At 44.4% G+C, this 14,520-nt stretch overlaps 1 protein-coding gene across 1 annotated transcript in view; it reads right to left on the reverse strand.

Moving 5' to 3' along the window:
• Window positions 1-3,588: 3,588 nt before the first annotated feature.
• The window catches only part of LOC142743192 (sodium-dependent serotonin transporter-like), a 154,912-nt gene continuing 143,980 nt past the window's right edge, over window positions 3,589-14,520 (reverse strand). The window contains exons 12-13 of the mRNA XM_075853694.1: window positions 5,255-5,422; window positions 3,589-4,178 (exon numbers count right to left, since the gene is read on the reverse strand). Coding sequence (XP_075709809.1) covers window positions 4,098-4,178; window positions 5,255-5,422 — 249 coding nt within the window. The 3' untranslated portion in view covers window positions 3,589-4,097. The remainder of the gene's footprint in view (window positions 4,179-5,254; window positions 5,423-14,520) is intronic.

Consider the following 14,520-nt stretch of genomic DNA (forward strand, 5'->3'; position numbering starts at 1 on the left):
GGGGTTGGTATCGGTACAGACAGGAAGTGTAGCAGGCGGAACCGCAGGAACAGGTGCGGTGATGACTGAGGTTGGAGCAAGCAGCCGATGGGCTATGGCGTTCACCGACAGGAGGAGCTGGTCTTGTCGTGACTGGAGATCCTCCATCTCGGCCAGCATGGCTTGTGTCGTCAAAGTCTCAGGTTGACCAGCGGGGTCCATGGCCTGAGCGTACTGTCACGGAGCGGGTTAGTGGACCCACTAGGCCGTACCGCTGCAGCGGGGAGGCAGCTGGCCAAACAACAGGACACCCCAGAAATACAATGTCCCGCACAAGGGTACCTGAATAGTCCAGATGGTGGCCGCAGCTCTGGCACAGATGAGATGGGTGCAGCAGATGGCGCCAAACGTGGCGGATGACTCAGGAGCCGCAAGTTGCGCCAGACGTGGCGGATTCCTCCGGACGTTGCAGAGGACACAGGACGTGGCGGATTCCTCCGGATGTGGCAGATGACACAGGACGTGGTGGATTCCTCCGGACGTGGCAGATTACACAGGACGTGGCGGAATCCTCCGGACGTGATAGATGACACAGGACGTGGCGTATTCCTCCAGACGTGGCAGATGACACAAGACGTGGCACGGCTCGATACTAAGGCACAGCATGGCAAACAGGAACGGGTAACAAGGCACGGGTAACAATTGGAACGAGAAACACTAAGGGACCATTTGCAAGACAGACTGGGAAAACGAACAACGCTCAGGCAAGGATTAGAAGGCCAGGAGCCTTCTTATAGACCAGGAAATCGTGGCAGTTGATGATGATGACGATTTCCTATTTGCGCGAGCTGGCCCTTTAAGGCCGGGCGCGAGCGTGCGCGCGCACCCAACGGGACACAGCCGTACGGAGCGGAAGTGAGCGCTGGCGTCTCCTAGGAGGGAGACGGGGACCAGCGCTCACGGATCCATGGCTGCGGGCGTCGGGAGGTGAGTGAACCCGACGGCCCGCAGCCATGGACGCTACACTAACAAACTTTGTGGGAACAGTTTGTAACCGTAATGCACACAACCGTTGTGTGTGTCCTATCTTTCCATGGATCGGAGAATCAGGTGAGTTTTCATCGTAGAAACGATCGGGTGCCACTCGGATGCCGTGAAAAACGGCCCGAGTGGCACTCGGTCGTGTGAAACTGGCATTAGAGTTTGTTTCTTGCATAACAGAGCGAATGGTTGCTGGCTTTGCAGCATTCTCAGGATTGTTGTTGTCCTGGCAGTTGAATCCCCACCAATCAGAAAATTATGATATGTCCTAGCAATATGCCATGAGTTTAAGTTCCTGTTCACACAAAGTTTTTTACAGGCAGAAAAAAATCTGCCTTCGATTTCCTTCAGGAATTTTGAGCAGATTTTGAACTGTCTGCACATATTTTTCTGCGTTTTCACTGAGTTTTTCGTCCTCGGCCATTGAAGCTAATTCAAGGACTACGGGATAAAAACTGCGAAAAACGTTTAGAAACTAGCGCCACAGGTTTTTTGTCTTTTCAGTTGTACATCTATCATATGCATCCCTATATATGGTAACTTGTCTTGGTACATATTTTGGGTTTGTTCACAATACTGATAAAATAAAAAGTTCATGGTCTTACCTCTACAGCAGGGACGTTTTACTACAGGTATACAGTAGATTGAGTCAGATATGTCTTTGCATATTATAGAGGGATGGTAAGGTTATTTGCCATGGAGAGCTAACAGAGGAGACGAGAAAAGCCAGGAGGGATTGATTACATACAGACTGGAGAAGTTTGGAGCACAAATGTCTGAACCTATATGAGAATGACTGAACATAGTTAATGTTTCACATTTGGTTGAAGGTATGTATTAAGATTGAGATACCACACGTAATATATTTCTTTATTTTATTTTTTGTTCTTAATACAATAATTTGCATCATATAATTTAAACTATTTAGGATAAGACAGTAAGTAAAACATTCATAACATATTGACTGTCAATAAAAATCAGAAACCCTGTGTGCGATGCCAGTTTTTTTTATTTTTTCAACCTTGTAGTTCTGTCCTAGGGTGTACACAGTAGATTATTATGCTATTCATCACTAACTTCACTTGTTAACTCAATAAAGTAGGCAGAATTCAAAATTAAATAGTAATTGATATAGCAAAGTTCCCCTATATTTTTCAGAAACTATGCCCACTCATAGACAAATTTCAACAATTACTATCCTTTATATCATAAACAAAAAATAATCTATTTTAGCAAGAAATCCTCTGTCACATAATTTATGCATGTAATTTTAAATTCCATAGTTATATTTCATATAGCAGTATTCTGTTTAAAACTACTAAAGTGTTCTGCTATCCCTATTTAATACTGCAATAATAGTAATTTCTTATGTCATCTAGGAAGATAAAGAATAATCCTCATGAACTGTACAGGACAGAAAAGAATATATATACCGAAAACCATTGCACTTTGCTGTAAAAAGTTACTTTGTGGGTTTATGGAGCAAGGAAACTTCTATTCACATGACTTAATAATGGACATGACATTGTTTCATTAAGAAATACAAGACGCATAGGAAAAACAAGTAATTCAGTAAAACAAACAAGTTCATTCTGAAGTTTTCTTTCACTTATTATGTACAGTTCTCAAAATACATATATAAATAAGTGTTTAATAGTAACCGTCTATGCTATATACATATTGACAACTACACCTAATAAACTGGTATATACTCATCAGACATAAAAAATGAGGCTAATTATCTCTATCCATTCTAGACTCTCTAAGGCTGGGTTCACACGACCTATTTTCAGACGTAAACGAGGCGTATTATGCCTCGTTTTACGTCTGAAAATAGGGCTACAATACGTCGGCAAACATCTGCCCATTCATTTGAATGGGTTTGCCGACGTACTGTGCAGACAAACTGTCATTTACGCGTCGTCGTTTGACAGCTGTCAAACGACGACGCGTAAAAATACATCCTCGTCAAAAGAAGTGCAGGACACTTCTTTGGACGTTTTTGGAGATGTTTTCTCATAGACTCCAATGAAAACAGCTCCAAAAACGGACGTAAAAAACGCTGCGAAAACGGCGCGAAAAACGCGAGTTGCTCAAAAAACGTCTGAAAATCAGGGGCTGTTTCCCCTTGAAAACAGCTCCGTATTTTCAGACGTTTTTGGTCACTACGTGTGCACATACCCTAATTGATTCTGATACAATTAATTTTATTTGAAGAGGAACTGTCACTAGGTTTACTGACCTGAATAGCACTGTGTCCCTGATTCCATCACTATGTTTTTCTTTTCATGGCCCCCCTGTTTCAGAGATATGGCCCACTGTTCTATTGACTCCCTATTTTATAATATGCTGTAGTTAGTCAACAGGGCGTAAACTACCCTCAAGCTGCCTCACGCTGATTGGTCCGCATCAGATGCAGGGAAGGTAGCTCCAGCCCAGGAGAATGAGAGTAGTTCATGCCCTTTTGGCTAACTACAGAAAATTAGCATATAGGAAGCCAAAAGAACAGTGGGCCATATCTCTGGAAGGAGGAGGGGGTTCAGGGAAAATTTTTTTTGCGGGAGACAGTGCTATTCAGGTCCGTAAACCAGTTCAACTTATATGACCTAGTGACAGGTCATCTTTAACCAGTGCTACAGAATGTAGATTTGCAATTAATAAAATCTAAATATTTCGAATTTAGATTATGGTACAACCCCACAATAGTGTATTCAGTTGTTCTGAACTGATTAAGATTATAAATATGATTTTTGTGAGGTTTGGCAGAGACATAGGAAGGATTTAGAGATTATACCTCCTATTCATACCGCTGTATTGCAAGCAGACACAAAATCGACACACTGTATAATACGTCTTTTAATAACACATTTTCTGCCATCATTTAACTGTTAACAAGCATATAAAAGAACATGACGGTGTGCATTCTTCTAGTTGTACCTCCAGCAGCAGCTTCTGAATAGTACTGCACGTGGCAAAACCGCCTAGAGAGGAGTGAAGACTATTTTAAAGCACCATTGGCTGATTCCCTGTGACATCTCAGCTTAGTCTGCAAAACCTTTGGGCTATAGAATGTGTAACTAGGGTGCCACTGCCATGCACAAGGAATCGGACTGCTGATCCTTCTCAACATTTTCAGGTCGGATACAAATAGCCAGCCTCTAAAGAATAAGTGAAAAACAAAGAACAAGAGACTAAACAGCAGCCGGCAAAAAAATACATAAAGCAAAATTAGTTTTTATTTATTAAAGCCTCTTATCTATATACAGACTGGGAATCACTGCTAGCATATTATTCACCAGTATTGATTAATAGTGCATTGTATTGTATATAAGAATAGTCCATAGGAGAATCTGTGTTTATGTGAATACATATATACCTGTGCCTAGATTTAGCCTTTTCAATCGTAAGTAAAATGTGTATTCAGAAAACTTGAAACCAGTGCAAAATAAAAAAAATAAAAGTTATTTTTCTTAGGCCTTGTCCACATCTGCGTTCACCATTCCATTCAGCTCCATGAGAAGAGCAGAACAACAAAAATACCGGAAGCGCAGGTTCTGTTTAACAGCGAAGAGAAGCGGCGCATAACAGAACCCATTGACCTTAATGGGTTCCGTCAGGTGTTTGCAGATTTACCGGAAACAATAGTGCAGCATTATGTGGTATTGCTTCCAATATTTTTAGCGGATTCTGCAACGGAGGCCCCTAACGGAGCCGCCAACGCTGATGTGAAATAGGTATTCTCTTATTCTGAAACTTTTTGTAAATAAATATGGTTATTTATAATATTTAATTGGTACTACTACCCTCACACAACTAGACAGACAAAGCATTTTACTGTACACTTTATATTGCTACATCATATTTCATTATATGCTGCTACCAGAATTCTGTATGCTACTACTATTGCTAGTATATGATTTGACACTACCAAACTGACATCTCTAATAAGATGCGTTCTTCTATTAATACCTGGATGCATGATAGATATAAAAGTAAGTCAATTTCGACCTGTAGATATGGGCGTGGAGTAGAAAGCGTTATATGTGCGAGAGCTCAGAAACATCTCAAAACCAGTAAAACCACACACACACACATATATATATATATATATATATATATATATATATATATATATGGGACATAGCGAGCAGATATATACCTGTTTTGCACTATTGATTCAAACACTTTTAGAAACAATCTAACATAGAAACCATTTTGTATTGCAAACAATTACCTGTTTGAGAGATCCTGGAGTCCACACTAGTTTATAAATCATGTATAATGGAATCCAGATAAAGGACGATCCCCCAATTAGGTATCCAACTGAAATGGTCCATTCAGGATATTTGTAGTCAAATAGCATCAGAGGTGGTTGATCCATAAATGAGCTTACTATGATAAACTAAAGAGAAATGCAGCTTATGAAAATACAGTATAGCAAAATTTGTCAGCAAAAAAGTTTTGCAGCCATAGTGGTTTAAAAAAAATGTAGATAGTCTTTTAGATAACTGATTTATTTAACCTTTACTTTCATAGCAAATTGGATAATATACAAGTGGTTGCAAATGTATTATATTACAATTGCACATGACTTTGTAAACAGATACAGTACTGTGCAAAAGTTTTAGGCAGTTGTAGGAAAATGCTGCAAAGTAAGAATGCTTTCAAAAATAGAAGTGTTAATATTTTTTTTTATCAATTAACAAAATACATGACCAGAAGAGAAATCGAAATCAATATTTGGTGTGACCACCCTTTGCCTTCAAAACAGCATCAATTCTTCTACTGTAGATACACTTGCAAAAAGTCATGGATTTTGTAGGATTATAGTCAGGTGCATGATTAACCAATTATACCAAACAGGTGATAATGATCATCATTTTCATATTTAAGTTGAAAAACAGTCTTTAACTGTAAGGCTGGGTTCACACGACCTATTTTCATGCGTAAATGAGGCGTTTTACGCCTCGAATTACGCCTGAAAACACGGCTCAAATACGTCGGCAAACATCTGCCCATTCATTTCAATGGGTTTGCCAATGTACTATGCCGACGACCTGTAATTTTACGCGTCGCTGTCAAAAAACGGCGCGTAAAAGAACAGCGTCGTCAAAGAAGTGCAGGACACTTCTTGGGACGTAATTTGAGCCATTTTTCATTGACTTCAATGAAGAACAGCTCCAAATTACGGCCGTAATTGACGCCTCGCAAAACTTGAGTACGAGCAATTACGTCTGGAATGCAGGAGCTGTTTTCTCCTGAAAACAGCTCCGTCATTTCAGCCGTAATTGTCGATATCGTGTGCACATACCCTAAGCGTATATTCACATGGCCTATTTTCGTCCGTTTTTCGGCCCGTAAACACCCGAAAAACGGCCGAAAAATCGGAAGCAGAACGCTTCCATACATCTGCCCATTGATTTAAAAAATGGCGTTCTGTTCCGACCAGCCGTTTTTTTTTACGCAGCCGATTTGAAAAGCGGCCGCGTAAAAAAACGGCCGCGAAAAAGAAGTACAGGGCACTTCTTGGGACGTTTTTGGAGTTGTTTTTCATTGACTCTATAGAAAACAGCTCCAAAAACGCCTGTAAAAAACAGCGAAAATCGCGAGTGGCTTAAAAAACGTCTGAAAATCAGGAGCTGTTTTCCCTTGAAAACAGCTCCGTATTTTCAGACATTTTTAGTCTAGCGTGTGAACATACCCTCACAGAAACAGCTGAGCAGAAGGATTAAAACCGGATGAGGTCAGCCCAATTGCTATAAAGGTGTAACGTCCGTGGTCGCTGACCACGAACTCCTCCCATCCAGTCGACGCCCTTCTCTCAAGAGATGTCTGCACATACGGCCGTCCTGCTCCACAGTGACCACCAGTTCGCTTACAACAATCATACCAGCGAGTCCACATAGAAGACACCGCTCCTTATTGTCTATGGCCAGCACCCACAAATTCCTCTCCCGGTCCCTGTTACGTCCGAGGTGCCAGCTGCTGACACGGCCTTTGGGGACTTTCTGCAGATCTGGCAGCAGACTCGATCCCCCATCCTGCTGGGGGTCGACCACATGAAGCGGAAGGCGGACACAAGGAGAAGAGAACCCCCTCAGTTTCTTCCTGGCACAAAGGTCTGGCTGTCCTCCAGGAATATTCGACTGAGGGTGCCGTCGTACAAATTTGCTCCCAGGTTCCTCAGTCCCTTTGAGATCCTGCAGCAGATCAACCTTGTCGCCTGCAAGTTTCGGCTACCTCCTACCCTCAAGATCCCCAACTCCTTCCATGTTTCTCTCCTGAAGCCAGTGGTTCTGAACCGCTTTACCAAGCCCTGCGGTTGCATCCAGCGGCCCTTCAGACACCTTCGAGGTTAAGGAGATCTTGGACATTAAAAAAGTAAGAGGAAGAACCTTTAATTTAGTAGATTGGAAGGGGTTTGGTCCAGAAGAGAGGTCCTGGGAGCCAGAGGAGAATCTCAACGCTCCTACCCTCATTAAGAGGTTTCTTTCTCGTTCTGGTCCCAAGAGGAGGGGGCGTAAGAGGGGGGATACTGTAACATCCGTGGTCGCTGACCACGAACTCCTTCCATCCAGTCGACGCCCTTCTCTCAAGAGATGTCTGCACATACGGCCGTCCTGCTCCACAGTGACCACCAGGGTGCGCTCACGAGCTCAGTCCAGACTTGAGAAGCTAGAGCGCAAGCATGTTGGTGATTGAGCTAATTGGTCCAGAGCACCCCGGGCTATAAGAAGGTCCCAGCCCCATCCTCCCACGCCTGAGCTTTGTTGATGTATTCCTAGTCTGTCTTGCAAATGGTCCCCTAGTGTTTCCTGCTCCCAGTGTTTCCTGTTCCTGTAACCTGTATCCTGATCTAGTGCCGTGCTTAGCTGTAGCCGTGCTGTGCTGTATACCACACCTGTCCTGCTTCTCCACTCCTGACGTCTACCTGCTGCCTAGTTCCTGCCAAGCCTGCCTTGCTACTGTCCGAGCTGCCACAGGTACCCTATATAAACTAAAGACTCTGACCTGCGCCCTGTTGGCCAACTGCCATATCGCCTAGGCGGAACGGCCCAGTGGGTCCACGAACCCTACGTGACAAAAGGTGAGGTTGGGGAAGACAGTTTCATGTCACAAGTCCGCCATGGCAAGACTGAGCACCGCAACAAGACACAAGGTAGTTATACTGCATCAGCAAGGTCTTTTCCAGGCAAAGATTTCAAAGCAGACTGGGGTTTCAAGATGTGTTGCTCAAGCTATTTTGAAGAAACACAAAGAAACAGGCAATGTTGAGAACTGTAGACGCAGTGGACGGCCAAAAAACTTAGTGTAGCAGATCAAATACACATCATGCTTCCCTTCGAAATTGGAAGATGTCCAGCAGTGCCATCAGCTCAGAACTGGCAGAAACCAGTGGGACCCAGGTACACCCATTTACTGTTCGGATAAGTCTGGCCATAAGTGGTCTCCATGGAAGAATTGCGGCCAAAAACCCATACCTTCGACGTGGAAACAAGGCCAAGCAACTCAACGATGCACGAAAACATAGAAACTGGGGTGCAAAAAAATGGCAGCAGGTGCTCTGGACTGATGAGTCAACATTTAACATATTTGGCTGTTATAGAAGGCAGTTTGTTCACCAAAGGGCTGTAGAGCAGTACAATAATAAATGTAATGTGAAGCATGGTGGAGGTTCCTTGCAAGATTGGGGCTGCATTTCAGCAAATGGAGTTTGGTCAGGATTAATGGTGTCCTCAATGCTGAGAAATACAGGCAGATACTAATCCATCATGCAATACCATCAGGGAGGCATTTGATTGGCTCTAAATTTATTCTGCATCACGACAATGACCCCAAACATACGACCAATGTCATTGAGGGTATGTTCACACGAGGGCGTCCGTAACGGCTGAAATTACGGGGATGTTTCAGCCTGAAAACATCCCCGTAATTTCAGCCGTACCGGCATGTGCAGGCGCTTGAACGCCGCGTCAATTACGGATGTAATTGGCGCTGCTATTCATTGGAGTCAATGAATAACGGCTCCAATTACGGCCAAAGAAGTGACAGGTCACTTCTTTGACGCGGGCGTCTATTTACGCGCCGTCATTTGACAGCGGCGCGTAAATTACGCCGCGTGTGAACAGACAAACGTCTGCCCATTGCTTTCAATGGGCAGATGTTTGTCAGCGCTTTTGAGGCGCTATTTTCGGACGTAATTCGGGGCAAAACGCCCGAATTACGTCCGTAAATAGGCCGTGTGAACATACCCTAAGAACTATCTTTAGTGTAACAACAGAGCCTTTCAACATCATCGAGTCTGTCTGGGATTGACATGAAGGATGTGAGGAAGCCTACATACCCAGAAGATCTGTGGTTAGTTCTCTAAGATGTTTGAAACAACCTCCCTGGCCGAGTTCCTTCAAAAACTCTGTGCAAGTGTACCTAGAAGAATTGATGCTGTTTTGAAGGCAAAGTGTGGTCACACCAAATATTGATTAGATTTAGATTTCTCTTCTGTTCATTCATTTAGAATTTTGTTAATTGATAAAAAAAAACTATTAACACTTTTTGAAGCATTCTTACTTTGCAGCATTTTTTCACAACTGCCTAAGGCCTCATTTACACGAGCGTATGCGTTTTGCGCGCGCAAAAAACGCTGCGTTTTGCGCGCGTTTGTATGGCGTATGCACTGCGTATACGCAGCCTTGTTGCGTTTTAAACGCGCAAAAGGCATTTGACAGCTCCGTGTGTCATGATGCGCGGCTGCGTGATTTTCACGCAGCCGCCATCATAGAGATGAGGTAGTCGAGGCCCGTCACTGTCCAAGGTGCTGAAAGAGCTAACTGATCGGCAGTAACTCTTTCAGCACCCTCGACAGTGAATGCCGAACACAATATACACCAACCTGTGAATAAAAAAAGACTTTCATACTTACCAAGAACTTCCTGCTTCCCCCAGTCCGGGCTCCCGGCCGTTGCCTTGGTGACGCGTCCCTCTCTTGTCATCCGGCCCCACCTCCCAGGATGACGCCGCAGTCCATGAGACCGCTGCAGCCTGTGATTGGCTGCAGCCTGTGCTTGGCCTGTGATTGGCTGCAGCTGTCACTTTGACTGAACTGTCATCCCGGGAGGTCGGACCGGAGTTATCGGTAAGTCAGAACGTCTTTATTTTTTTACAGGTTCATGGATTTTCGGAGCGGAAGTCACTGTCCATGGTGCTGAAGCAGTTTAACGCTTTCAGCACCGTGGACAGTGACTGTCTCCTGACGTCGCGTACCCGAACATTTTTTACCGGTTTCGGTCAAAACGAGTTTGGCCGAACCCGGTGAAGTTCGGGGCGCTCATCTCGAATTTGACACTCCGTTTGGATGTTTGTAAACAGAAAAGCACGTGGTGCTTTTCTGTTTACATTCAGGAGTTTGACAGCTCTTGCGCGAATCACGCAGTTCGCACGGAAGTGCTTCCGTGCGGCATGCGTGGTTTTCACGCACCCATTGACTTCAATGGGTGCGTGAGTGCGCGAAAAACGCACGATTATAGAACATGTCGTGAGTTTTTTTCTGCGCACACGCAATGAGCGCAATTCACGCATCGTCTAAACAGCCCCATTGACTAATATAGGTGCGTACGACATGCGTGCAAAGCACGCGCGTCGCACGCGCGTATAATACGTTCGTGTAAATGAGGCCTAAAACTTTTGTACAGTACTGTATGTCAATAGATAAAACCAATAAATATAGGACACTATATCATCACATCTATTTGTGCAATATATGAAAGTAATGTTAATAAGAATGCAACAAGATGCTGCACATGCAAACAAGAATTCCAGACTCTCTGGGACAAGCATTTTAAGTTCCTCAGTTTACGCAGTTAGGGCTTATTCAGACGAACGTATAATACGTCCGTGCAACGTGCGTGATTTTCACGCGCGTCGCACGGACCTATGTTAGTCAATGGGGCCGTTCAGACTGTCAGTGATTTTCACGCAGGGTATGTCCGCTGCGTAAAACTCACGACATGTCCTATATTTGCCCGTTTTTTAAGTCAATGGGTGCCTGAAAACCGCGCACGGCATACGGACGCACTTCTGTGTGCCACGTGTGATGCACGCTACAGTAGTCAAAATTATGAATGAAAACAGAAAAGCACCACGTGCTTTTCTGTTTACAAACATAAAAACAGAGTGTCATAATGATGGCGGCTACGCAAAAATCATGCAGCCACGCATCATATGCTGCTGGCACACAGAGCTTTTATCGACCTTTTGCACCCCCAAACGCACACGCTCGTGTGAATCCGGCCTTATACATGTAATCATCAATAATATAGAAATTCATGTATTCACCTTTTCATCACTTTTCTGTGGTTTTAAAATGTTAATAGCTGCAGCTGCTTTTCTCAGCTCATGGTTGGGTCAGCTTGATAGTTTGCCTGTTTCTAACCCTAGAAAACCCTGTACAAGCTGTAATGCAGCATAAAGAGTATCACTTCGCTGTCCTCCCTTTTTGACAATAGTGTTTGAGAAGATAATTTATTTCTAATTGATGAATGAAGCACTGCCTGGGAGAAGCAGGAGACATAAATAGTAACAGGCGCATTACTCTTGTTGCATTACAATTAGCTAATGCAACATGAGTGACAAGGAAGGAGTAAAGGCTGTTCAGGGAGGGGGAAGTAAAGAATGGTATGTAAAGGGCTTGCGACAAAAAGGGGTGGAGCATGATTAACCCTTTACCACATTATTATGTACATGTATGTGGAAGGAAAAGTCCCTTTCCCGCATCTGAATGTACATAATGGTGATCGTGCCGGACAGCCGCCTATAAGCACTAACGGTCTATGTTCAACAGCCGTATGGTATGGCCTAACAGATGCCTGTATATTTTATATGCACAGACTGTAACATTATGTCATACAGACATGGTGTAATGATGGGGGTAGGGAAACAGACAAGTGAGCCCTAATCTACCCGCCACTCAGTCCCTGCCTACTTGCAACGACCCGCCCTAGGCGACGGGGTACAACTGGGCGACGGTCCCTACACTCAATAAGTGAACGACAGACAAACAGACAAGGGAACACAGAACCTAAGGGAAACGGGGCAGTTGCCCACGGCAACACCGTGAGCAACAAGAGTAGTAAACGAGCCGAGTCAAACCAGGAGAGTACGAGGTGCCAAACGCAGAGCAGGAGAGTAGTGAACAAGCCGAGTCAAACCAGGAGAGCACGAGGTACCAAACGCAGAGCAGGAGAGTAGTCAACAAGCCAGGGTCAATACGAAGCAGGGACAAATAGTACAAGAAGCTGCAGCAGGGCCAGGAAACCAACAGAGAAGATTCACAAGCAAGGAGGAACAGGAAAGGCAGGTATAAATAGACAGAGGGCAGGAGCTAGCTCCGTCTGGCCAGGCTGCGATAGGCTCTCCCACTCCTAAGCCTGCCATCCTGAGTGGTGGAAGATGGAGTCAGTCTCACAGACCTAGAAGCAGGTGCAGACTGATTACCTATGGGCGTAGATAAAGAAGCTGTGCCTGGCAGATCCTTTACAGTACCCCCCTTTTATGAGGGGCCACCGGACCCTTTCTAAGTGGACCTGGTTTATTGGGGAAACGAAGGTGGAACCTCCTGACCAATATCCCAGCGTGAACATCCCGGGCGGGTACCCACGTCCTCTCCTCAGGCCCGTATCCTCTCCAATGGACCAGGTACTGGAGGGAGCCTTGGACCATCCTGCTGTCCACAATCTTGGCCACCTCGAATTCTACCCCCTCAGGGGTGAGAACAGGGACCGGAGGTTTCCTCGAGGGAGCCAAGGACAGGGAGCAGCGTTTAAGGAGGGAGGCATGAAACACGTCGTGTACTCGAAAAGATGGGGGCAACTCCAGTCGGAAGGAGACAGGATTGAGGACTTCAATGACCTTGTACGGCCCTATAAACCGGGGAGCAAACTTCTTGGACGGGACTTTCAGGTGCAAATTTTTTTACGATAGCCACACCAGATCGCCGACCATAAACAAGGGGTAAGCAGAACGTCTTCTATCTGCCTGAGTTTTTTGTATGCTCTGGGACGCCTCTAGGTTCTTCTGAACCTGGGCCCAGACTGTGCACAGTTCCCGATGAACGACTTCTACCTCGGGATTGTTGGAACGACCAGGTGAAACGGAGGAAAACCGCGGATTAAACCCAAAATTACAGAAAAAGGGGGAGACCCCTGATGAGTTACTGACCCGGTTATTATGGGAAAATTCGGCGAGGGGAATGAATGAGACCCAATCATATTGACAGTCAGAGATAAAACACCTTAAATATTGTTCTAGAGACTGATTAGACTGATTAGATTTGGCCATTAGTTTCAGGATGGAAGGCAGAGGAGAAGGACAGATCGATCTCCAACTTTTTACAGAAAGCTCTCCAAAACCATGAAACAAATTGTACCCCTCTGTCAGAAACAATATTGACAGGGACCCCATGGAGACGCAGGATGTGTTTGACAAACAAGGTAGCTAACGTCTTAGCATTGGGTAGTTTCTTGAGGGGCACAAAGTGGCACATCTTACTGAAGCGTTCTACTACAACCCACACCACCGACTTGCCTTGAGATGGAGGCAAATCGGTGATAAAATCCATGGAGATATGGGTCCAAGGTCTCTGGGGAATGGGCAAAGAACGTAGTAAGCCCGCAGGTCGGGACCTGGGAGTCTTGGACCTAGCACAAACTTCACAAGCATAAAATTGTTTAAAACAGGACAGTATATATACACACCACTGAGTGGTGATTGGCCCAATTCAGATGAGGCAGAGGTTGACATAAAAAAACCGCCAAAACACATTGGGGGTCAAAGTTCAAAAAAATAAGAATACAAATAAAAGTGAGCAAATAACAAAGAAAACAATATGCACTGAGGTTTAGGTGATAAACATAAAGGATACTGGAAAAACAAATATTTAAAATGTATAATAGAGGATAAGTCGAAAAGGAAAGAGTGTCACATCTGGATTATGGGACTAATGGGAGATTGGTTTTTTATTAAAAAATAATAAATAAATTTAAGAAAGTATCTAAAACTGTGGTAGGGCGCCAGGGATGGTTGTTTATTTTTATTTTTTACTTTTTACTTTTTTACTCATCTCGTGATAGTTTGTCAGTTTCAGTTTTTTATTGTTTAAAACGTTGTCAAGGAGACCATGTAAACTACGGTGGCCGGTGGGGACCAAAGTTGAAACGCATGAGGTGGAACGCATGGGGTGGAACGCACGATGGCCCGCACAATGACCCGCATATTCCGGCTGGTTCGTGTGGACGACATAGAAGAAAAACGAAGGGCTTCTGCTGGGGGTAACTAGGTAAGGAGATTGAATCATACTGTAGTAAGACATTAATATGTATGTACATGGGGGATGTTATTTTTAACTTGAAATGTCCGGGTTTTGTATATCGGGACATGGTTACTAGTAGTATTACAGGCAAGTAAGTTATAGGAACGTAGGGGCTAGAGGCTATTGGTATGGTTAAT

This window comes from Rhinoderma darwinii, chromosome 1 (assembly GCF_050947455.1).
Source record: "Rhinoderma darwinii isolate aRhiDar2 chromosome 1, aRhiDar2.hap1, whole genome shotgun sequence".
In the NCBI taxonomy this organism is placed as follows: domain Eukaryota; kingdom Metazoa; phylum Chordata; class Amphibia; order Anura; family Rhinodermatidae; genus Rhinoderma; species Rhinoderma darwinii.